Below are 23,297 nucleotides of genomic sequence, written 5' to 3'. Positions count from 1 at the left end.
TGTACTTTCAAAAGTATACAACACCCTGGCAAAGAAAGATTTACCGAGCATGAAAACGTTTCCAAAAGCTCCTTGACTATTATTCTCATCATGGGTTTGTTTGGCCATGTCGGCCTACAAAATGCAAGCATTGTTGAAAGGCAAGTATGCCAGGGTTGATCTATATGTGCCTGGGTTGATGTGTGTGAACTATGAACTACACACGTTCTCTCATGCATGTTCCATGATATGCTTTGGCCACTTTTGCTTGCAGGCTCCTAAGGAGGTGCGTGAGTCCCTATATGCATCGATAGAGAATCTAATGCAATGTCATAAAGAGGACGAGTTCGAAACTCGGTATGCCCAATTGTTGATGGAATGTGACGGCAACCATAATGTGTGTGCCTGGGTTTATCTATGTGTAGAGTGTATGCCCCATACCATCTTATCCCTCGTCGTCTTGCTGCAAACCCCAACACAAGTGACTATTGAACTAAAAATGTACACACTCTAGCAAAAAGAACTGAAAACCACACAAAATGCACACTTCAATTCAAATTCACATATGCCATAGAGACCTACCCAAGGCACACTTCAAATGAAATTCTATGTTAAAGTTGGTAAGTGCACCATCCCACCATGACACCAAAGGACACATTAATTCCTGTGAATCCACTATGAAAGCGTGCAAATGCAACCACACAAGATCCACACTTCAATACCATTCACATATACCATAGAGACCTACCCAAGGCACACTATATGCACTTGAACAAGCTGTAAACCCATACCTGAAGTGCATGGAGCAACTTCAAAGACACAAAATTGATAATGTGATCAAGAGAGAGAAGGGAAAGACAACATTTGAGAAGTGTGAGGCAATTCGGGTTCATTGTCGTACAAACAAAATTTGGTTTCAAAATAATGTATCCAAAGCTAGTTCGCAACAGGTAAGCACAATATCTCTTGCACCCATGAGTGCAACCTCTGGCAAAGCATCACCACTACCGTGTGGGAGAACATACGCGGCGAGAGCTGCAAGCAAAAAAAAAAAAACAACAATTACAAGGAGAAAGGATGATGCTTAAATTGTAAACACATGGACTACGTTCAAGACTTCATACCCACTCATTAGAAACTTTTTGAGCAAAGACACCTTCGATGAACAAACCCATAAAAAGCATGACATAGAACCCACAATCCACAGCATTAGGTTATTGGGGCCCGTTAGTTTCCATGATGTGAAAGCTCTCCTTTGGTCTAGCTAGATCTTGCACAAGACGTGGCTCTAAGCAATATGCTGCCAATAGTTCTAGCAAGCTGCACAATGGGCACAATACATTCACATGGACAATGGATTTATTTTGGACAAAAACAATAATGCACACAAATATCCTTTTACCTATAGATTGCACAAAGACACCCTTGGATTTGTGTGAGTCCAAGAGAGTTATAAAATATGATCGACGGCTTGTCAACTGGTATGGATTGAATAACTTTGTGCCTATTGTTGAAGATTACATCCACAAACCCATGACCCCTATACCAGACTTTGTTAGTGTCAATAGGGAAGGATTAAAAGCAACTAAACCCACATGGAAACAATAGAAGCTGCCTTACCATGTCACAATAGGTAAAAATATATGTGAGAGGATGTTGAAATCAACACCCTCGGCTAATCCTAAAAGGTTTTTCTTGCTAGTGGTCATGGCATACCAAAGGGAGTCTACCACCCACACTTTAGTTGCTACGTTGGATTCTCAGAAAGACATGAATGTGATAGAGAAGAGGCTTAGCAATCTGGTGCTTGCCTTGTCGACCAGCAATTGGCGGAGAAAAGCCTTGTCGACCCATACCATTAGAGTCCTATTTAGTGTGCTCTCTAAACGAATTGAGCGAGCAATGGTAAGTCTGAAAGGCAACATCAAACACCTAAATATGAAAGACTAAAGAACATGTAAACCCATGCCTTCAATGCAACTACTGTCCACCAAAAAAGTTGGCATTCAAAGCTACTTGTCTAGGGTAGCTTCGCTCACCTCCAATCCAGCAATGTTGCCCCATGCGGCATGGAAGAGCACACACTCGATCTGCTCATGCATCCCATGATGTCCGCAACGAATGAACACATCCATAAAATCAACAGGTGCCGCATCATAGGGAGATCCCACATCAATGGCCTCTACGCCATCCTCACCATCATCCGTGCTGCCCTCATCCCTTTTGCCCTCATCATCAGTACTATCATCCATAACCCCCCCATCACCAGCAGCACGGCTACCCTCAAATCCATCCTGGCCCTCATCCTCTTCATTTGCACCCTCGTCATCCCCTTCGTTTCTCCCACCATCATCACTCGCATCGTTGTCAGCACCGGCATTGTCATCACTACCACCACTATCGTCACTCCCACCGTCATCATCACTGGCATCGTCATCACTACCAGCATTGGCATCGTCATCCCCACTCCCATCCTGGTTGGACCCATCGTTCTCATCTCAATCGTCATCACTCCCTTCCTCATCGTGTCCCTCCCACACTCACCAGCCCCCCCGCTGCCATCTTCCTCCTCACCATGTGCAGTGAACATCCCCACTTTGGTCCGGCGCTGCAACAATGAAGACATTAATGTAAATCCGGGAAATGACAACCAGGACATTTACACATAATGTAAACCCGGACAAAACAATAAACATCTTTGTCCATAAAACTTACCCTTGAGTCATAGCCTTCATCAACATGACTCTTGATCTCCCTTTTCATTGCCTCTTCCTTTTCATCAATCCTCTTCATGTGGTTGGCCACAAAATCCTTGACAAATGTGTCCTTCAAGGCCTTCTGAGCCTTGGGGGGGGAGAAGGTCCCAAGTGCTGACAGCCCTTTTCCACGCTCTCTCCTCAATGCTCTTGTGGTTTTGTGAAAACTTCCACTCCCACGTCCTTAAACCGTTCTTGGGCACGTACTTGTACTGGTACATACTGGAAGGTTCTTTAAAAAAATGATTAGTGAAAAGATTCCCCTTGCCACCACTCCTTCCCTCGTCACTATATGGCACGGCTCTGGCAGGGGGGATCTAGGGCCCAAACTTGGGGACGCGAGGCGGCTTTGATCTCGGCCATCGGATCACGCAATGAACTGGGGGTGAACTAGGGAGTGAACTAGGGGCAAAAATGGCGCCCCGAGTTCACCCCTAGTTCACCTGCCTCACAGGGTGTGCATCAAACCTAGGACGTCTCGATTGCCACCCGAATGCCCTACCACCACACTAGCGCACGTCGCTGTCCATGTTGGCATGGCACATGATCATACCCTAGTTTAGGCGCCCCTAGTTCACCCTTAGTTCACCCACCCCTAACTTATTCGCCCCTAGTTCACCGTTAGTTCACCCCCAGTTCACCCACCCCTAGTTCACTTTGTGATCCGACGGCGGAGATTAAAGCCACCTCGCGCCACCAAATTTGGGCCCTAGATCCCCTCTGACCCACAGCCATGCCATATAGTGACGAGGACCCACAGCCGTGCCATATAGTGACGAGGCCCTCGTCACTATATGGCACGGCTCTGGCCGGGGGGGGGATCTAGGGCCCAAACTTGGGGGCACGACAGAGCCGTGCCATATAGTGACGAGGCGCTCCTCCCCCCCTTCTCTCTCTCTCTCTCTCTCTCTCTCTCTCTCTCTCCGCCCATCTCCTCCCCTGGACCTCGCCCACCGTGTTCATCCCTGAGCCTCTATGCATGAAGATCTCCCCTTTGCCCCTCAATCTTCAACAACAACATTGTCCCTTCTAGCCCTCATCGCTTCAGCCCACGTAGAGAGAGAGAGAGAGAGAGAGAGAGAGAGAGAGAGACGCCACTTGCATCCAAACAAAAAAACTGCTGCTTTTGACGTTTTACCCTCATGCAGACTGCAGTCCAACTTGCATTCGAACAAAAAAACTGTTGCTTTTGACGTTTTACCCTCATGCAGACTGCAGTCCAAAGTTCGTACCTTTACTTTCATTCCATGCCTTTGTTGGCATCTTGCTTAATTCTCTCTAATGAGCTATTTTCCAAAATGTGTGATACATACTCATTTACTTGACTTGGGGACCTCACTATTGACACTACCTCGGGGCCGCCCTCCAGCCCTTTGAGGGATGAACACATCCAACCCATGTACCTTCTTTAAGTGCTCCATCATCCGTGATCGCTTCTCCATGAGAGTGCTATGGCTTGCACATGGTGGTTCAGCACGACAAAGCGTAACCTGCTTACCCCCGTTGACGACCTCAATATAGGGCTTCTCATCATTCCTCTTCGATGTCTACATGCAAACCACAACGAAAAGCATAACATCAAGTCAATCATCCAGTAAACCCGGGCAGCCTACGAACATGCAAGGCATAGCTTGAAACATGGCACAAAATGATAGTGCAAGGCCATAAGAGCCAAGGGACGTATTCCAAACCTTTGTATCCTTGCGTGTGCCCTTGCCTTTCTCCACGGTTGAGCCTTTCTTCACAACAGCCTTGTCCGTCGGCGCTGACACTATCTTTCTTTGCAGCAACCTTATCCTTCGGCCCCTGCTACAGCTGCCCCTTGCCCATGTGCCTTTTCCCCTTATTCTTCACCTTAACCTAGTCATTTTATCAACCAAGAGTAAGTCCATGAAAAGAAAGTACACAATAAACTAGCTTCTTGCACAACACTTGAGTAGCTTACCTCATCAATAGCAAGTTGTCACGTTGGCATCACCTCACGAACCCCAACAAATTTTACCTTCTTCGCCCTCTTCCGATTCTGTTGTTGAGGGACTGCCGTGCCTTCTTCCTCTTTGTCCTCGGCCTGTCTCTTGTTCACCTATGACATAACTCTCAGACATAAGCCTGGGCACTAGGACAAAACATTTGCATGGCAAACAAGGCAGGCACTGCATTAAATACCAGGCCCTTACAGATAAACCCGAGCAATCACAATTAAAAAGGGCCCATTGACAGCCGAACCCAGTTTCTTACATATGATCATTAAAAAGGGGGCCAATGATAGATAACCCCGATGATGACAGTTAAAAAGGGGGTCAATGACAGATAAACCCGGGCATTGAATAAACTCAAGCAAAGCATACCTCTATCTTTGGTGGTTCCATGGCCGTTGTTGCTCCTTTTTCCTCTTTGTCCATGCCAAGTGTTTAGGGTCTTTTCTCTTTGGCCTAATAAACAACACATGCAAGTTGAGTAGAAAACCCGAGCACACCAACAAAAAAACTTGAGCACTGAAAGATAGAAAAACCAGGACAGTACAAAGGCGTACCTCTTTCCTCTTATGTCTTGGGAACGGTGTGTCTCCTACTTCCTCTTTGTCCACGTCCATTTTTTTGGCCCTTTTCTTGTTGACATGCAAAGCCTTCATGCCTTGGTCTTCCTTTGAAGCCTGCACGATCTGCACATGCGCCAAAACCACATAGTGCACTGGCATATCACCAAGGGAAACGACCGATAAACCTGGGCACATACAGATAAACCCCGGCATAAGCAAATCATACCTCTGTCTTTGGTGGTTCAGTGGCTGTCGTACCCCCTTTATCCTCTATTTTGGGTCTTTTCTCTTTGGCCATTTTCTTGTTGACATGAACGCCTTGGTCTTCCTTTTCCTCTTCGTGCACGCCCATTTTTTGGGGCCTTTTCTTGTTGCCATGCACAGACTTCATGCCTTCGTCGCACGATCTGTACATGTATGCATACCACATAGTGCACCGGCTTACCCCCAAGGGCATTGATAGATAAACCCGGGCATGGCATGGAAAACCAAGAGAGTAGCACAACATACAATGTACCTCCTTCATCTGGTCGCCTTGTTGAGCCTCCCTCGAAGCTTGCGCATCATCCCTGGGCTTTGTCACAGGGCCTTCACATTGCCCTTCCAGGGGGGGCACTAAAGCTGCTCTCGTCAATGTGCCTGAACCCTTGAACACATTCAAAGCCTACACATTTTGCAACTTGTGAACACTCACAATTCCAAGCAACCTCAAAAATCGTGTACACTATCAGGTAAACCCATACACTGACAGGTAAACATGTACTCTGACAGGTAAACTCACGCACTTACCCACTCAAGCGTCTGTTGGGCCTTTACAGCCTTCCCAAAATCTTTCTTCTTCTTCCCCTCTGCGCAGCCAGCTTGCATGATGAACGCTGTGCAACTTGGTTTGGCTCTAGAGCTGCCGGTGGAGGAGCACCTTTGGTAGAATGTGTGGCAATCCTTGCGGCTCCACGCTTCAACTTTGCCAAGTTGGGCTCGATTGCCACCTTGGGCTCGACAACCTGCAAGCGGAGGAATAAACAGAGCACACTCCGCCCCCTCCTCCTCCACCTTTGGCTCAACCCACATTGGCATTGCCGCCCTTGTAGCTCTCATCACCCGCGGCGCTTGGACATCCCCCCCCCCTCCCAAGCTGCGCCCTCTCCCAGCCCTTGTAGCAGAAGGTCCGCCCTTCTTGGGCGGAGGTGTGGAGTAGGCGCCCCTCATCCCCCGCCCACTTGCCTTCTTCGCCTTGCCCGCCATACCTACGTCCACCTCTGCACTTGAGCGTCTCCCCATGGCGCGTCGGCTACTCCACACTCCCCTTTGCAAAGCAGGTCCAATGGCGGCATGCAAAACCCATACGCTAAACCTCCGTGTGCTCCTCTGACCCATCATGTCATACCCTTGAGTGGGATTCCCGCGCCTCATAATTAATCTCCCCGCCTAGCACCCATCGGGCCCGGTGCCAAGTCATCACTCCCACACCCAATGCGCCCCCACCTTTTCGTCCGGGTTTACGTTATGCGTCAACCTGGGCCCGACACCGCATGTGCCACATGGACGGCCAAGATCACCTCGCGACAAAGTTCCGCGCCGTGGATCCCATGAGTCCCCTTATAGTCCTGAGGGGGAGAAGAAGATACTGTGACGCCCCAGAATCTGGGCGCGTCGGGGAGGGGACCTTCAAGGGCCCGACGGGGATTTATACCCGCGCGGGCGGAGGGAACTTCTGTCTTCAAGGGCCCGGCGGGGATCGACACCCGCGCGGGCGGAGGGGACTTTCGTCTTCAAGGGGTCCTGGCGCGGACGGCACCGGCTCAAGAGGGCCCGGCTCGGACGGGACCGGTTCGGACGTGGTTGCGTTCCATGGGTCGATGGCCGTTTGCGTTTCGCGGGTCTTCGCGGGTCTTGCGTTCCGGGTCCCTAGCCCCACGTAGCCTCAGGCTCCGCCGCACCGCCGGCGGGTCATAGCGTGCCCCGGGGAACCTTGCGTGGAGTCCCCACGGTGCGCGAGTGCGTGGAGTGAGGCTACAGTGTCTAGGTGGGGGGTCCCCTCCCGTGGCCGGTCTCGGGAGGCTCATACCCCTTATATACACCCCCGTTTGAAGAGAGTTCGACGACCGCGTCGAACGTGGGAAAAGAGTGCTCGGCTATGCATGAGGCCATGGGGACAAAGGGGTGCATATAAGTGCAAGTGATCAAAACTGTTCCCAAATGCAAGTAAGTAGGCATGCTTTGTTTTTGTCATTTTTGAAAATGAGTGTGTGTGTATTTTTGGGGTTTTGGCAGAAGCTGAAAAGATATGCTTTGAACACCCAAGTAGAATTCCCCGTACTTGAGCGTTCCCCGAATAGGTAACCCGATGTGCGCGGAGCCACCTGCTGTGTTGGCCCGCGCGGAGGCTTCTTGAAAGCTGAATCTGAAAGAGCGTTCCGTCGCAATGCAGCACTTGCGGGTTGGTCCCTGTTTGGACGTCATTTGGAGGGCATAGCTCGGGGCCCTGTGGTCTCTTTGTAGACTTGAATGGGTCTTCAGCTCAGCATGGGCCACAAAAGTGGCCGGGGCGCGACGAACACCGTTGGCTTGGTTCGTCGCGTTTTTGGTGGTTCCTGTTTTTGTCATAAAGAGCCCTGTCTGGCTCGCATCTACCTTTTTCTCATGTGGAGAGCTCTGTCTGGCTCACATCTTTGCTTTTTTGTGTTTGGAGGTGCCTGGCTCGGCTCGGGGCCGGCGCGGGTCACGGGTGACGGCCCGGTGTTCAGGACGCGTCACGGGGACATTCTTGTCATGTGGGGGTGCCCGGCTCGGATCGGGGCCGGCGCGGGTCACGGGTGACGGCTCGGTGTTCAGGGAACGCGTCACGGAACGGAGGGCGTGTGGTTGCTTTCTAGAGCTCTCTTCACCAAGATTTTGACGACCCGGGCCATTGCGGTTGGAGTCGTCGTGAGGATCGTGCGCGTCGGGCACGTCGGTCTTCGGCTCGTTTCCAGGAGCTCGTTTCTGGAGCTCTGATACCAAGTGTGACGCCCCAGAATCTGGGCGCGTCGGGGAGGGGACCTTCAAGGGCCCGGCGGGGATTTATACCCGCGCGGGCGGAGGGGACTTCTGTCTTCAAGGGCCCGGTGGGGATCGACACCCGCGCGGGCGGAGGAGACTTTCGTCTTCAAGGGGTTCTGGCGCGGACGGCACCGGCTCAGGAGGGCCCGGCTCGGGTCAAGTTGCCTTCACGGGGGCCAGGCTCGGACGGGACCGGCTCGGGCGTGGTTGCGTTCCATGGGTCGACGGCCGTTTGCGTTTCGCGGGTCTTCGCGGGTCTTGCGTTCCGGGTCCCTAGCCCCACACAGCCTCAGGCTCCGCCGCACCGCCGGCGGGTCATAGCGTGCCCCGGGGAACCTTACGTGGAGTCCCCACAGTGCGCGAGTGCGTGGAGTGAGGCTACAGTGTTTAGGTGGGGGGTCCCCTCCCGTGGTCGGTCTCGGGAGGCTCATACCCCTTATAGATACATCTATCCCAAGAGACCGTAAAGATCTAGCCTCTCATTCGAGAGAGAGAGAGAGAGAGAGAGAGAGAGAGAGAGAGATCAAAGAGAACGCATGGCGGAAACTGTAGCCATTCAGTCGACCTGCATTATCAGGCCCAGCAGCCCAACAGCTTCAAGCCACATGTTCCTCCCTGCTCCAGACTTCTTTTGGCGATGGTTTCCCTATAATCTCTGCATCCTCTTCTTCAAGCTTCCTCACCAGGCGGTACCCCCCTTCTCCTCCGATACCTTCATCGCTCAGCTTAAGAGCAGCCTGGCTTTGGCCCTCGTTGATTTTTTTCCATGGGCAGGTCGTTGCTTTGAACAAGCAAGCGGCCGCCTTGCGCTCGATTGCAACGATGCAGGTGTGCCGTTCATCGAAGCTTATGTCAATCTGCCCTTCTCCACCTTGGAGACTGATGGGTTCCAGTATCAGCCCTTCTTCAAGCACTTGGCTCCCCATGGAGATGTTGTCTCATGGACCGGTCCGGACCTCCCTCTTCTCTCTGTACAGGTACTTTTCTTTTGTTGTTCTGTGGTTAAAATGTGCGTCCCTTGAACCATACATCCTGAGAACAACCTGTGCAGGTGACAAGATTTCTTAAAAATGAGGGCTTAGTTCTCGGGATCGGGCATAGTCACATAGTGGCTGATGGAAGCTCACTTTGCCACTTCATGAAGTCCTGGGGTGAATGTGCAAGAGGGGTTCCTCTATCGATGCACCCAATACACATGAGGGAAGCATTTAACCCGGAAAAGCTCATCTTGCCACCACCATGCCTGCAAGATGAAAATGTCAAAGCTGGCCAACCTCCTCCCCCAGAAGACGGGACAAGGCGTGCCGAATTAGCACAACACAATTTCCACTTCTCGGCGGAAATGGTGAGGAAGGTCAAGAACTTGGCAAATGCCGCTGACCTTGCTCACCATGCACCCATTACAACTTTGCAAGCCCTTAGCGCTCATGTCTGGAAGCATGTGATAGCAGCTACAGATGTTGATGAAAGTGAAAAATGTAGGTTTATTATGTTTGCAAACATGAGATCCCGCATGGAGCCCCCTTTGCCAGAAGGTTATTTTGGCAATGCAATAGTGGAGAATTGGACTATAGCCACGAAGGAGGAGCTCCAGCAAGAGACTTTGGGTGCGACTGCGTCACGCATACAAAGACTTAGCACGTCATTGAATGAAACTCTCATGAAAACCTTTTATGGGAGGGTTGAGGTGCAGCCTTTCAGCAAGATTTTGGAGGCAATGGATTCTAACATGATCAAGGTTCAATTGTCTGGCTCTCCTTATTTCCCTGTGTATGACATGGACTTTGGGTGGGGCGCGCCTTTGAGCGTGCAATGTCCTCGAATATGTGGTGATGGTGAGACTATGTGGTTTCCAAGTCAAGAGGGTGGAGGAAGCATAGATATCTCTGTGGCTCTTTCAAACTCTGCCATGGAAAAGTTGAAACAAGATGAAAGCTTTGTATCTTTGTAATATTTTGTAGGTTCTATCTTTGTCTTTCGGAGTCTTTCATACACATAGTTACTCGCTTACAACTTTTGACTATTTAAAAAGACTTATTGGCATGCTAAAAGAAAAACCTTATAAAAGTGGTGGTAAACACAATTTTTTTTCCCCTGAATTTTGGCCTGGCTTGAACTAGGCCTTAGAGAAGAACTGCAATAGGTATGCAAGCTTTATTTTATTGGGTTGTTAGATGTGAAAGGGGATATGGGTAGTGACCAATGGCCATGTCACTAGCTAGCATGGACTGTTTCAGAGGGCATCAATGGTCGGAAATCATCAGGTGATCTAAACCATCCAAATTCTCCGACGGGGAAAAATGATGCCCCGAGTTTACCCCAACTCATCGAGTCATAATCTTGGAGACATCTCATAATGTGCTAATCATGTCGATGCATATGCTCTGTTCGTGGTTCACACCACTAATACATAGAGCCAAAGTCATTCTCTTATGTATAGGGTTTGACCTACCTTTCTATGAGTCCAAATACTTCGTCTCTTGTCATCCTTTGCACATCGTAGATGCTCATGATTGAGAACTCCATTGTGTAAATTGAGAACTCCTGTAGTCATGTATGTTATTCTCATTAGTCCTCCATAAGGTCTAACAATAGATATCAGAGCCTATGATGTGATTAGTAAATTCAAATCCTCATGTCCTTAATTCTACTAGCCTATTCTTAATTAGAGTTCTCTCCCTAATCACGTGTGACCTTATCCTTTTTTGGGCATGATCTTGGTAGCCACTACCCTTTACGAGATCCCCACGAGTCTATACCAAAAATATGCATTCTGTAACATTTAATGCACTAGTAACTTCATTAAGAACGAGCATAGAGAGAGTAATTAATTGAGAAAGCAACATAGCAATTTACACCTAGCTAATTTGGCATTGACAATACTTGAAAAGAGAGAAATAGAACAATTGACAACAATTGCAGACCGGATTTGACCGGATTTACATGTAGCTGGTCCCCTCTCCATAAAGGCTTTGTATTATAGCTTCTCCTATCAAAGGAGAATTATGTACAATACAATCTTTGTGTTCCTTGATAAAACTAGTTGGTGTAATGAAGATGGAAGCTTCATACACCAAATTATGCTTGAAAAACACACATAGTGTCCCTAGCTTCACTCCCAGGACCTCACACACCTTCAAAAATGGTGAGAGCTACCAGGGAATGAGGATAGATTGAGAGGAAGAAGAGGTATCTTATAAGAAAGAAGTAATCTCCTCACATAATCACTCTAATAGCATAGCTTAGCTTAGTATTTAGCATGGTAGAGGAGATGAGCATGCCATTGAAGCTTGGCTCTTGGTTGTATTTGCATTCCATAGCCAAGAGTTGTTCCTGTAGACCTCTTCTCAATGCTTGGAGAAGGAGATGGAGTTCTTCTTGCACACATGAGCTGTGTGTGTGTGTGTTGTTAAGTATGGAGCTTGATTTACCATTGTAATTTTCTGTGGTAAAAGCGCACATTTGTAAGGTCCCCATTATGAGGAGAAGCCATTGTGCGTGAAGGAAAATCACTCACCGGAAACCAAAATTTTCACGGACAAGAATCAGGGGCAACTTTAAAGGCCTCGGGGGTGGAGGCCCCCGAGACTTTTTTTTCGTCGGAATATTCTTTTTCGCTGGAATATGATGGTCGGACGGCGGCCGAAAAGTGGTCAAAAAACAACCGGTCAGTTGGCCGGTGGTCGGAAGTCAATGGCCGGTGGCTGGTGGCCGAATTCAAAAGCGGACTTGTCTTCTCAAGGGCGGCCACACATGGGCAGATTGGAGGGTCCGATTTGGAGTTCTTCGCACAAGGGCGGCTACACATGGCTGTCTCTCATAAGAGAGGGCAGCCCTTTTGGCCTATAAAAGGAGGCCATTTCTACACACATTTCATAGTGTGAAGTTGATGCAACAAGGTGAGTGTGAGGTGGTGAGAGTAAAGCAAGGCGGGAGCTCCATTAAGGGTATAATCCCTTTGTAAACTATTTCTTGGTTTGAAGTACTAAAGCCATTGAGTGGCTGCTTTCCCGTGGACGTAGCCCACATTGGGTGAACCACGTATATCGTGTGTACTCTCTCTCTCTCTCTACTCTATAATCTCGTGTATATAAATCTGTCTCTCTCCATTAAGTAATCTACTCAATTATCTATTTAGCTACGTCTTATTTCCTAACAACTGGTATCAGAGCAAGGTTTGCTCGTAGCTAAATTATCTCAAGGAAAGGATTCCTTGAATTGAGTGGGAGTTATGGCGGAGGAAGGGAAGCTCGAGATTGAGAAGTTCAACGGCAAAAACTACCAACATTGGAAGATGCAGATTGAAGACTATCTCTACCAGAAGGACCTCTATTTGCCACTAGGCGGTCTTGCGAAGAAGCCCGCAACAATGGCAGATGAAGCATGGATTGTCCTTGATCGAAAGGCACTGGGAACAATCCGGTTAAGCTTGGCGTCAACGGTGGCCTTCAATGTTTCGGAGATGAAGACTACGGAGGACTTGATGAAGTCACTTGACGACTTATACGAGAAACCATCGGCATCCAATAAGGTATTTCTTATGAAGTGCTTGTTCAATCTAAAGATGGCAGAGAATGGTTCAGTAGCAGAACACCTAAATGACTTTAACACAAACATAAGTCAACTTCGATCAGTGAAAATCAATTTCGATGACGAAGTGCAAGCTCTCCTTATACTATAATCTCTACCAGATAGTTGGGACAACCTTGTGATGGCTGTAAGTAATTCTATCTCTAGCACAAATACTCTTAAGTTTGATGATGTTGTGGGTGTTCTCCTAAGCGAGGAAATGCGAAGGAGAAGCACAGGAGAATCATCAAGTGCTGCACTATCAGTGGAAACAAGAGGAAGGGTCGTGATCACTCAAGGCGGAGCAAGTCACGCACGAAGTCAGTTCTTGAATGTTGGAACTACGGCAAGAAGGGCCACGCCAAGAAGGATTGCTGGTCCAAGAAGAAGAAGGAGGCAGAGTCTCAAGACAACAAGCCAACATCGGAGGCCAATGTGACAGGTAAAGTAGAGCAAGATTCTCTAATTCTCTCATTAGACAATGTGTCTAATTCCTGGATAGTAGATTCCGGGGCTTCATTCCATGCGACACCACACAAACAACATTTCCAAGACTACACCAAAGGTAATTTTGGATATGTATACTTGGGAGATGATGAAGCTTGTGAGATTGTCGGCAAAGGTACAGTTTCTGTCAAAACTACTAACGGAAATGAATGGAAGCTTAAAGATGTTAGGCATGTTCCTTCTCTTCGCAAAAATTTGATCTCTACAGGACAATTAAACGATAAAGGTCACAACATTGCATTCGGAAACAAACGGTGGAAGATCTCATAGGGATCTTTGGTGGTTGCCAAGGGTGAAAAAGTCGGTACACTTTACTTGTGTACTGTTAGCATGCAACCTTCAGCTTGTGCAGCAACTACAGAAGTTGACAGTGCGGTGTGGTACTACCGACTTGGGCATATGAGTGCCGAAGGAATGCAAATCCTTCAAACAAAGAAGCTTCTACCAGGTTTGAAAGAAGTGGACTTAGAGTTCTGTGAAGATTGTGTTTATGATAAACAAAAGAGGGTAAAATTTCAAAAATCAGGAAATGAAAGAAAAAATTAAAAACTTGAGTTGGTTCATTCTGATGTTTGGGGTCTTGCAAGTACACCATCACTTGGTGGCTCATTGTACTATGTAACATTCATAGACGATGCGATTAGAAAAACATGGGTTTATGTCATGAAGAATAAATCCGATGTATTTTCCATATTTCAAAGGTGGAAAGCCTTTGTGGAGAATGAAACAGGTACCAAGGTTAAATGCCTCAGATCCGACAATGGAGGCGAATATTGCAGCCAAGCTTTTGAAAGCTTTTATGCTAGCAATGGCATTCGGAGGCAAAGGACAACCCCAAGGACACCTCAACCAAATGGGATTTCGGAAAGGATGAACAGGACAATCATGGAACGAGCACGAAGCATGCGGCTACATGCAGGCCTACCGCTTGAGCTTTGGGCGGAAGCTGTAAGTACGTCTGTGTACTTAATCAATCGGTCACCCTCAACGGCATTGGATGGGGGAGTTCCAGAAGAGGCATGGACAGGTAAACCGGTGAATTATGCATTTCTCAAAGTGTTTGGGTGTGAGGCTTTCATGCACATAGATAGAAGCCTAAGATCAAAGTTAGATGCAAAGTCCAAAAAGTGTTTCTTCATTGGCTATGGAGAAGGAGACTTTGGGTATCACCTATGGAATCCTGAAGATGGTAAAATCTTAAGGAATAGGGATGTAATTTCTAACGAACAAAATATGTACAAAGATTACTTGGAAAGAAAAAAAAAAAAAGAAACAGGTGATGAGTACATGGAGCTTGAGGACGGTGAAGACTCAAGGACTGCAAACGGTGACAATGTGCAACAACGTTAACCAAATGAGGAGCCTCAACCTATTCCCCGAAGATCTACAAGAGCAAGTAGACCTCCAGAAAGGTTTGTTCCTTCCTTCAATCATCTCTTGATCTCAGATTTTGGAGAGTCGGAATCATATGAAGAAGCTATGCAACATGAATCCAAAGAAGAATGGACGAAGAGCATACAAGTGGAGATGGACTCACTACATCGCAACCAAACATGGGAGTTGGTTGAGTTGCCTAAAGGTAAGCGGGCACTTCAAAACAAATGGGTGTACAAGCTAAAGGAAGAAGAAGGTGGGAAGAAAAGGTACAAGTCTAGGCTTGTGGTAAAAGGTTTTTCTCAAAAGAAAGGTATTGACTTCAATGAAATATTTTCTCCTGTTGTAAAAATGAACTCAATTAGGCTTGTCTTAAGCCTTGTGGCTACTCATGATCTAAATCTCGAGCAAATGGATGTAAATACGGCATTCCCTCACGGTGACTTAGAGGAGGAAATCTACATGCTTCAACCAAAGGGGTATGAAGTAAAAGGTAAGGAGAAAATGGTTTGCAGATTAAAGAAGAGCTTGTATGGTTTAAAGCAAGCATCAAGACAATGGTACTTGAAGTTTGATCGATGGATGTTGGATCATGGATTCACAAGATGCAACTCGGATCACTGCGTCTACACGGAAAATTTGGGAGATGGGAAATTCATCATCCTAATGTTGTATGTTGATGACATGTTGATTGCAAGTGCTAACATGCAGGACATCAAAGACCTAAAAGAGGAGCTGTCCAAATCTTTTTCAATGAAAGATTTAGGTGCTGCAAAGAGGATACTTGGTATGAAAATATCAAGGGACAGGACCAAGAAGACAATAAAGCTATCTCAAGAAGATTACATCAAGAAGGTACTAGAAAGGTTTGCAATGCAAAATGCAAAACCAGTTTCTACACCTTTGGCTGGTCATTTTAAACTAACGAAGGATATGTGTCCAAAGACGCAAGAGGAGATAGCCTATATGTCTAAAGTTCCATATGCTGCAGCGGTAGGTTCTCTAATGTATGCTATGGTCTGGACAAGGCCAGACATTGCACATGCAGTGGGAGTTGTGAGTAGGTTCGTGGACAACCAAGGTAAAGAGCATTGGCAAGCTGTGAAGTGGATACTTAGGTATGTAAAAGGGACAACAACAAATGCTTTGTATTTTGGAGGAACTGATATTTTTCTAGAAGGGTATGTTGATACAGGTATGGCAGGTGACAAAGATACTCGAAGAAGCACTAATGGCTATGTGTTCACGGTTGGAGGCACAGCAGTAAGCTGGGCTTCAAAGCTGCAGAAAGTGGTTTCACTTTCTACCACGGAAGCAGAGTATGTAGCAATGACGGAGGCAAGCAAAGAAATTATGTGGCTTCACAGATTCTTAGAAGAGCTTGGATTCAAACAAGACAATTGTGTCTTGTACAGTGATAGCCAAAGCGCTATCCATCTTGCGAAGAACTCAGCCTTTCATTCAAGGACAAAGCACATTGAGGTGAGATATCACTTCATACGCACTCTTTTGGAAGAGGGACAGCTAAAGCTAGGAAAGGTGCATACAAGTGAAAATCATGCAGACATGTTTACAAAGGTGGTCAACAAGGAGAAGTTGAGCTTTTGCTCATCTTCAATCGGCATTCAAGGATAAGAAGCCAGAATGGAAAGCAGTCACAGGTTTGGTTTGGAGATCAGTCTCCAAGTGGGAGATTGTTAAGTATGGAGCTTGATTTACCCTTGTAATTTTCTATGGTAAAAGCGCACATTTGTAAGGTCCCCATTATGAGGAGAAGCCATCGTGCGTGAAGAAAAATCACTCACCGGAAACCAAAATTTTCACGGAGAAGAATCAGGGGCAACTTTAAAGGCCGTGGAGGAGGAGGCCCCCGAGACTTTTTTTTCACCGGAATATTCTTTTTCGCCGGAATATGATGGCCGGACGGCGGCCAAAAAGTGGTCAAAAAACAACCGGTCGGTTGGCCGGTGGCCGGTAGTCAATGGCCGATGGCCGATGGTCGGAAGTCAATGACCGGTGGCCGGTGGCCAAATTCAAAAGCGGACTTGTCTTCTCAAGGGCGGCCACACATGGGCGGATTGGAGGGTCCGATTTGGACTTATTCGCACAAGGGCGGCTACACATGGCTGTCTCTCATAAGAGAGGGCAGCCCTTTTGGCCTATAAAAGGAGGCCATTTCTACACACATTTCATAGTGTGAAGTTGATGCAACAAGGTGAGTGTGAGGTGGTGAGAGCGAAGCAAGGCGCGAGCTCCATTAAGGGTATAATCCCTTTGTAAACTACTTTTTGTTTTGAAGTACTAAAGCCATTGAGTGGCTGCTTTCCCGTGGACGTACCCCACATTGGGTGAACCACGTATATCGTGTGTACTCTCTCTCTCTCTCTCTACTCTATAATCTCGTGTATATAAATCTGTCTCTCTCCATTACGTAATCTACTCAATTATCTATTTAGCTACGTCTTATTTCCTAACATGTGTGTGTGTGTGTGTAGCATTGTATTAGAGTAAAATTCAGCCTTCTCTCTCATCGTGTTCGACCCCTCTTGCTAATTGCTCATGCTGGCATCCCATTGGCCCCTGTAAAGCTTAGCCAATCACAAAATAGAAGCATAATTGCTAGCCTTGTGGCATGTGTACCCTTTTGTGGGAGATTTAGGTAATTACATAATTCAATTAAACTCTCATTGGACCTCTTAGTCTTCTGGCCAATAGGAATTAGGCAAGCCATTGGGCTGTTGAACGCTCATTGGATCCCTTGGTAGACTGTCCAATAGTCTTCTAGGGAGCTTAATTTCTATTGGTTCTTTTATCAAGCATTTTTAAATTGATTAGACTAAATTTAGTCTAGCCTAATTCTCATTGGTCCACCTCTATGGCCATCCAATAGGATTTGAGGGGAGGTTGGGGGAAACTGGCCTAGGAGCTTGACATGTTTTCAGTATTTTCTTTTTCTTTGTGTAAAGGGGAAGCCTTGGAGTGTGTGTGTGTTTCTCTCTCATCCCCTACAAAATGGGCTTGCCCCTTCCTTCCTAGGGATGTGGGAAGACTTTTTAGTCTTCCCATGACCATCCAATTCCCCTATGTTTTGAACATTGAATAAAAGGTTTAATTTTTGTAACCTTAGCCTATGGAAGTCTTAATGGAGCTGAACCTTAGGTCTTTTAAGCCCCATTTAAGCACATTGCTCTTTTGCAGGATGTTCCCCTTTGGATCCCTATTTTCCCTCCTTTGGACCCGTGACAGAGACTGGTCTGACAACCTTATTAATATTCTAGCTTTTACTCCCCTTGTACTTCCCTATATTAAATGATCAGTTTAACATGAGAAAATCGTTTGGGAGTATTATATATTAGTTTTTATGACACATTGATAATTATCAACATAATAAAACAATTTCAAGATTTACACTTCTTATTGAGTTGGAATGTCTTCACTAGAGGAGGATATCTTCATCTGTTCAAAGCTATCTTGATCGCTAACTTAGAGTGATGTGCTCAAGAATAGTTAGTGTGTGGTACTCTATCTTTAAGTATAGATATGAAAGAGGGTGCTAGAAGAGAAAATATGACAGAATATGTTGAGAAGATCATTCCCTACATGAATCCTACAATCTTTTCTTATATTCATAGGAAGAGAAATAAAATCATTTTAATACATGAAAACCCTAAGCATTCAAAAGTATCTAGTTGTGTAGTGGAGCTCCAAACTAGTTAAGAATCAACCAAGCCACACATTCTATTGACCTACCATTGTATGGACAAGGAGAATCTCATTTTGTTGGGAGTGGACCTATCCTGACTTGATAATAAAGGTTGCTTCACTTCCCTCCATGAGCTCAAGATTTGAAAGGATTTCAATCACTTGTAGGAATCAGTATCTGCTGATGACTTTAAGCATTAGTCTCTTCGAGGATCACCTTGGGTGCGGGTGCAATGGTTATCAGTTAGTGGTATTAGCAATGGGGATCACCTCTTTATTGCCTTCTAAACTAGTCACATGACATCCCAATATCACTAGCCGGTAGTCATGGATACTTCTCAAAGACTCAACCATAAAACAATGGAATATTGGGGATCAACCCAAACAAGGGATCATCATATCCAATAGCATGACAATATAAATGTCTCATCCTATCAAAATCAATCATAATATATTATCTACAACAATTAGCAGCTATCAAACAAATCTTATGAGCTAATCAAAACCAATTTATAGCTCTATATCCGCAACTTAGAACATAACAGGTCAACTTATACAAGCCAATTCAATAGATCAACAATCTATCATGAGTGATTTTGTAGAATAAAAAGTCAACTATATCAAACAAGGTCCGTCTCACTACCGCGCAGACGGAGGCACTACCTGCTGTTAGAGAGAGAGAGAGAGAGAGAGAGAGAGAGAGAGAGAGAGAGAGAGAGAGCGATTCCCCACTGGATAGAATCTACACGAGTGGGGTCGCACTCTTCCCATTTCCTCCAGTGTTTCAACCATCTTGTTGTCTTTGGGCTGGAGGCTGCCGAGGGGCATAGGTAGAATATGCACATGTTGAGAATCTTTCTAGAGAGAGAGAGAGAGAGAGATATTCCCACTCGTTAGAATCTACGCGAGTGGGGTCGCACTCTTTCCATTTCCTCCAGTGTTTTGACCATCTTGCTATGTCTTGGAGATCTTTGGGCTCGAGGCTGCCAAGGAGCATAGGTAGAATATGTACACGTTAAGAATCTTTCTGGGATGTACAAATGCAGCAAGCTCCATCATTGGCCATTTGGAGACGACAAAGTCATTGGAGAGAAGCACCATGGCAAGAAAGCATTCACTGGTAGCCTTGAAAATGCGACTTGGGAAGTGTTGGCCTTCGGGTAAGTTGTGAGAGCGCTTGTCAAAGAAAGGGTAGTAATGGTATGCCTCCATATCTTTGCAAAGTTGCTCTGTAAAGTCCTTCTGCTTTCCACTATGATTGATGAAAATCTTGTGTGTGGGTAGTCGTTCGGGATTAGAATCAAATGCTTCGTCAAGCTTTGATATGCACTAACACCAGAAGATTAAAAAACCTCTCTCTCTCTCTCTCTCTCTCTCTCTCTCTCTCTCTCTCTCTCTCTCTCTCTCGCTCTCGCACGCGCACGCTAAACTTGCAAGATATCCTTACCTGAACGACTGCAACTTGTGACGATTCTACGTCACACACACACACACACACTCTCTCTCTCTCTCTCTTATCTTGCTCTCGTCTTTCCACTCCTCTCGCTGGTGCTATGGGCAAAGCCTTTTCTTACGCACATGTTATTTTTGTTACAAAGAAGTGCTATTTTTATCAATAAGCCTAAAAAATCCTAAACTCTTTGTATAAGATTTGATAGGCACCACACGTATATCACTACTTGCAAGTAGGCAATGGCAACAAACAATCCATGCTAATCAATAGCATATCATGTGCTAGTTGCAACATATCAATAATCAAACCATATCAACCTCTAGCCCATAGCTTGAAAACCATAAGTTAGTGAACTATTATGAACACATCAAAATACTATAGTAATACCATCATCTTCAAACATAAGCATAAACTTATGACATTTTCCATAACAAGTTAGTGAACTATTATAAGTTAGTAAACGATTATGAACACATCAAAATACTATAGTAATACCATCATCTTCAAACATAAGCATAAACTTATGACATTTTTCCATAACAAAATATGAACCTTGATATGATACTATGCATTTGTAAGCATGTGGTTTAGTAACCCTCAATTAACAATGTGTGCAATTTGAGACAAACAAAGTAGCATAAACATGCAAGCATAAGCATGAGGCTTGATGCAAGCTAATAAGACTCAGCAAACACAAGAGAAATATAGATGTGGTTCATGCAATTAAAGAAACTGTAAAAGAGCATGCAACATGACGTTATGGTTCTACATAATTAAAACGAAATTTGAATCAAAAAACTGGTTCACTATGGCTGGTTCTTATATCTTACAAGGCTTTCTAGAAATCCAATAACATATCCTTTCAAAAACTCTAAAAGGCAATCAATTTAGTCTCTTCTTAAATCTACAAAAAACAAACACAATTGCACAAATTTTAAATTACCTCAAAATTGATGTTGAATGACAAAATTGATGTGATACAACAAAATAAGCTAGACAAAATTGCACATGTTTCATGTGAGTGGGTAAATAATTAGAGTTGCCAATTTGAATATATGTGAAGTTTAATAGAAATTAACTACCCTCCATAAGTAAAAAGTTCATATTTGAATATGATTAGAATCATGATTAAAATCCTAAGTAAGCTATAAACACATGAATTTAATTAGAACTAAAACATGAAATTGCAACAAAACAATGAACATAAACATGCATACCAACCACATGGGCTAGATATTGAAACCCCGTTTGCAGGAGGCGCTCTCTATCATAGTCCACGAGTGTAAAAGAGAGCGATAAAGCGCATAGTTGTGCATAAAAATGAAAGAAAAATATCGGAGATGGAAAAATATAATATGTATACCTTATGAGTCTTCTTCTTTGTTCCCTGATGCATTGAGTTGATTCAAGAGAGTAGCTACATTTGTAAAAGCACTCTCCATATACAATAGAAGGAGAGGAAGGAGATTATGGACAAGGTCAGAAGCTCTGCATCGAGCATATATGCACTTCCGACCCTCTACAAGCCTTTGTAGTGAAAGACGCGGATACCTCATGAAGAAAGGGTGTTGCTTCCTTGTGTTTCATCCTGTATTTATACTTTTTTTGGATCCCCATGGTATACACTAGACATCCATGTAACTGGAACCACCCAATCTGGACAAAAAATGAGCATTTAATGAATAAAATAATCCTTCCAAGTAAAACTACTGTAGTTTGCAAAATCTAGTGCGGTGGGACAATTTTTTTATGTTATTGTAATCATTATTATTTTCTCATTGGTTTCTTGAAACACGTGATTTATAAATTTCATATGTAGACTCTGATTGTAATATTTTGAAAGTAAAACGAAGAGTGCAAACTTGCAATGAATTTCCAAAAACTATTTCTTACGCTTGTGGTCTTGAATAAGGTTTTCATAAAATTTCATTTATGGGGTCAATGCTTTGTCAAATTTTGGAGTGTCAAAGAAGTTAGGAACGGGTGGTGTGTGCAGAGAGCTTAAGGTGGTTTGAAGCTTGGGAAAACCATGGCTATACACAGTAGAGAGAGAGAGAAAATTGAGAGAGACTCACACTCAATAGACCATAGTGTACATACAATATATTTACAGCATATATTATTATTAGTTCATATACAAAAAGGAAGTGTTTATATACAAAAGGTCTCACAGCCAGTATCCGGCAGCTCATATCTCCAGGTGCCTTTTCAAAAGACTACACACATATATGTCATATGTGTCACATCAAAAATAAACTAGGTGTCAAAGGAGTTCCCATGCCCACCTTTCAACCCTCCCCTTGGGCATGTAATACATACCGAAGACCCAATTATCCACACAGGATGACACTATCCACACAAGATGACATGATCTATCCACACAGGATGAAAAATACCTCCCCTTGAACTAGAGAGAGTAGAAACGGATCTTCAAAGTACATCTGTAACAAAAGAAATTTCTCCTTCATCCTCAATTTCTTCTTCTTGGACTATATGTGTTGCTCCTCTCATTGCTTTTTTGCCTTTGTTGTTATTGTTGACGTTGTTATCTTGAACTTTTGAATAGCACCTAGAAGTAGGGTGCCCCTTCTTTCCACAAGTGCTACAAAATTTATTGATATAGCATTCTTTATCTATATGACCCATTTTACCACAGTCATAGCATTTTCGGACGTTGGAAGATGATATGAAATCTATGGATGATTCACCTTCTCTTGCTATAAAAGCCCCATTTGTCGGTGTAGGTGGATTTTTTTGCTTCCTTTCTTCTGCTTGAAGTGAGCTTACCACATCTTGAAGTGCTGGAGTTGGCTCCTTTTCTTCAAGAATTGTGACTATATGGTCATAGTTGGAAGGAAGTGCACTAAGAAGGACTGCAACTTTGTCGTCTTCTTCTACTTTGCATTGGATGTAGGTCAGTTGTGTAATCATGCTTTTAAGCCTATTGACCAAACTGGCTATGTCTTCCCCCTCGAGCATAGTGAGTTTGTAAAGTTGCCGCTTCAAGCTAACTTTACTTCGTTTTGCTTTAGCTCCAAAATTCTCTTCTAGAACTCGCCAGGCTTCGTATGCATGTGTGCACTCATCTATAAAATGTACATAATTGTCATGGAGTGCAGTAATTATAATGCCAAGTGCCTGCTCATCTTTTTCTTGATTAAGTGCAGTAGAAGCCCTGGTTTGTGTGCCTTCATGATCATTGAGAGATGTTTTTACCACGGCCCATAATGTTTTCTTCATTAAGTATCCTCTTAGCTTAGTTTGCCAAGTATGGAAACCCTCCCCATTGAATTTTATGATTCCTTTCTCTTCCATGGTGCAAACGCTTGTGAAAGCTACCAGGGACTTGGTCTTACCGATAGAGAGAATCTCTCTA

The 23,297-nt window shown here is 45.0% G+C and overlaps 3 protein-coding genes across 3 annotated transcripts; 1 reads left to right on the top strand and 2 right to left on the bottom strand.

Moving 5' to 3' along the window:
* Window positions 1-754: 754 nt before the first annotated feature.
* On the bottom strand, window positions 755-4,685 carry LOC147429774 (uncharacterized). Its single transcript, XM_086495056.1, has 4 exons — window positions 4,681-4,685; window positions 4,427-4,583; window positions 4,139-4,282; window positions 755-1,014 (listed from the first exon to the last, which is right to left on the bottom strand). Exons 1-4 carry the CDS (start codon window positions 4,683-4,685, stop codon window positions 916-918), a joined length of 405 nt encoding a protein of 134 aa, XP_086351182.1. The 3' UTR covers window positions 755-915.
* Window positions 4,459-6,693, bottom strand: LOC147429773 (uncharacterized). The gene is made up of 9 exons (XM_086496015.1): window positions 6,064-6,693; window positions 5,792-5,938; window positions 5,661-5,681; window positions 5,501-5,575; window positions 5,353-5,397; window positions 5,269-5,275; window positions 5,084-5,167; window positions 4,681-4,818; window positions 4,459-4,595 (listed from the first exon to the last, which is right to left on the bottom strand). Exons 1-8 carry the CDS (start codon window positions 6,685-6,687, stop codon window positions 4,715-4,717), a joined length of 1,107 nt encoding a protein of 368 aa, XP_086352141.1. The 5' UTR covers window positions 6,688-6,693; the 3' UTR covers window positions 4,459-4,595; window positions 4,681-4,714.
* A 2,159-nt stretch (window positions 6,694-8,852) lies between these two features.
* On the top strand, window positions 8,853-10,267 carry LOC147429772 (hydroxycinnamoyltransferase-like). Its single transcript, XM_086495055.1, has 2 exons — window positions 8,853-9,293; window positions 9,368-10,267. The coding sequence occupies exons 1-2, from the start codon at window positions 8,853-8,855 to the stop codon at window positions 10,265-10,267; spliced, it is 1,341 nt and encodes a 446-aa protein (XP_086351181.1).
* Window positions 10,268-23,297: the final 13,030 nt, after the last annotated feature.

Source organism: Adiantum capillus-veneris, chromosome 22, assembly GCF_014529385.1.
Source record: "Adiantum capillus-veneris isolate H3 chromosome 22, ASM1452938v2, whole genome shotgun sequence".
Taxonomy (NCBI): domain Eukaryota; kingdom Viridiplantae; phylum Streptophyta; class Polypodiopsida; order Polypodiales; family Pteridaceae; genus Adiantum; species Adiantum capillus-veneris.
The sequence above is the reverse complement of the archived record's forward strand: the minus strand, read 5'-3'. Positions and strand labels throughout refer to the sequence as shown.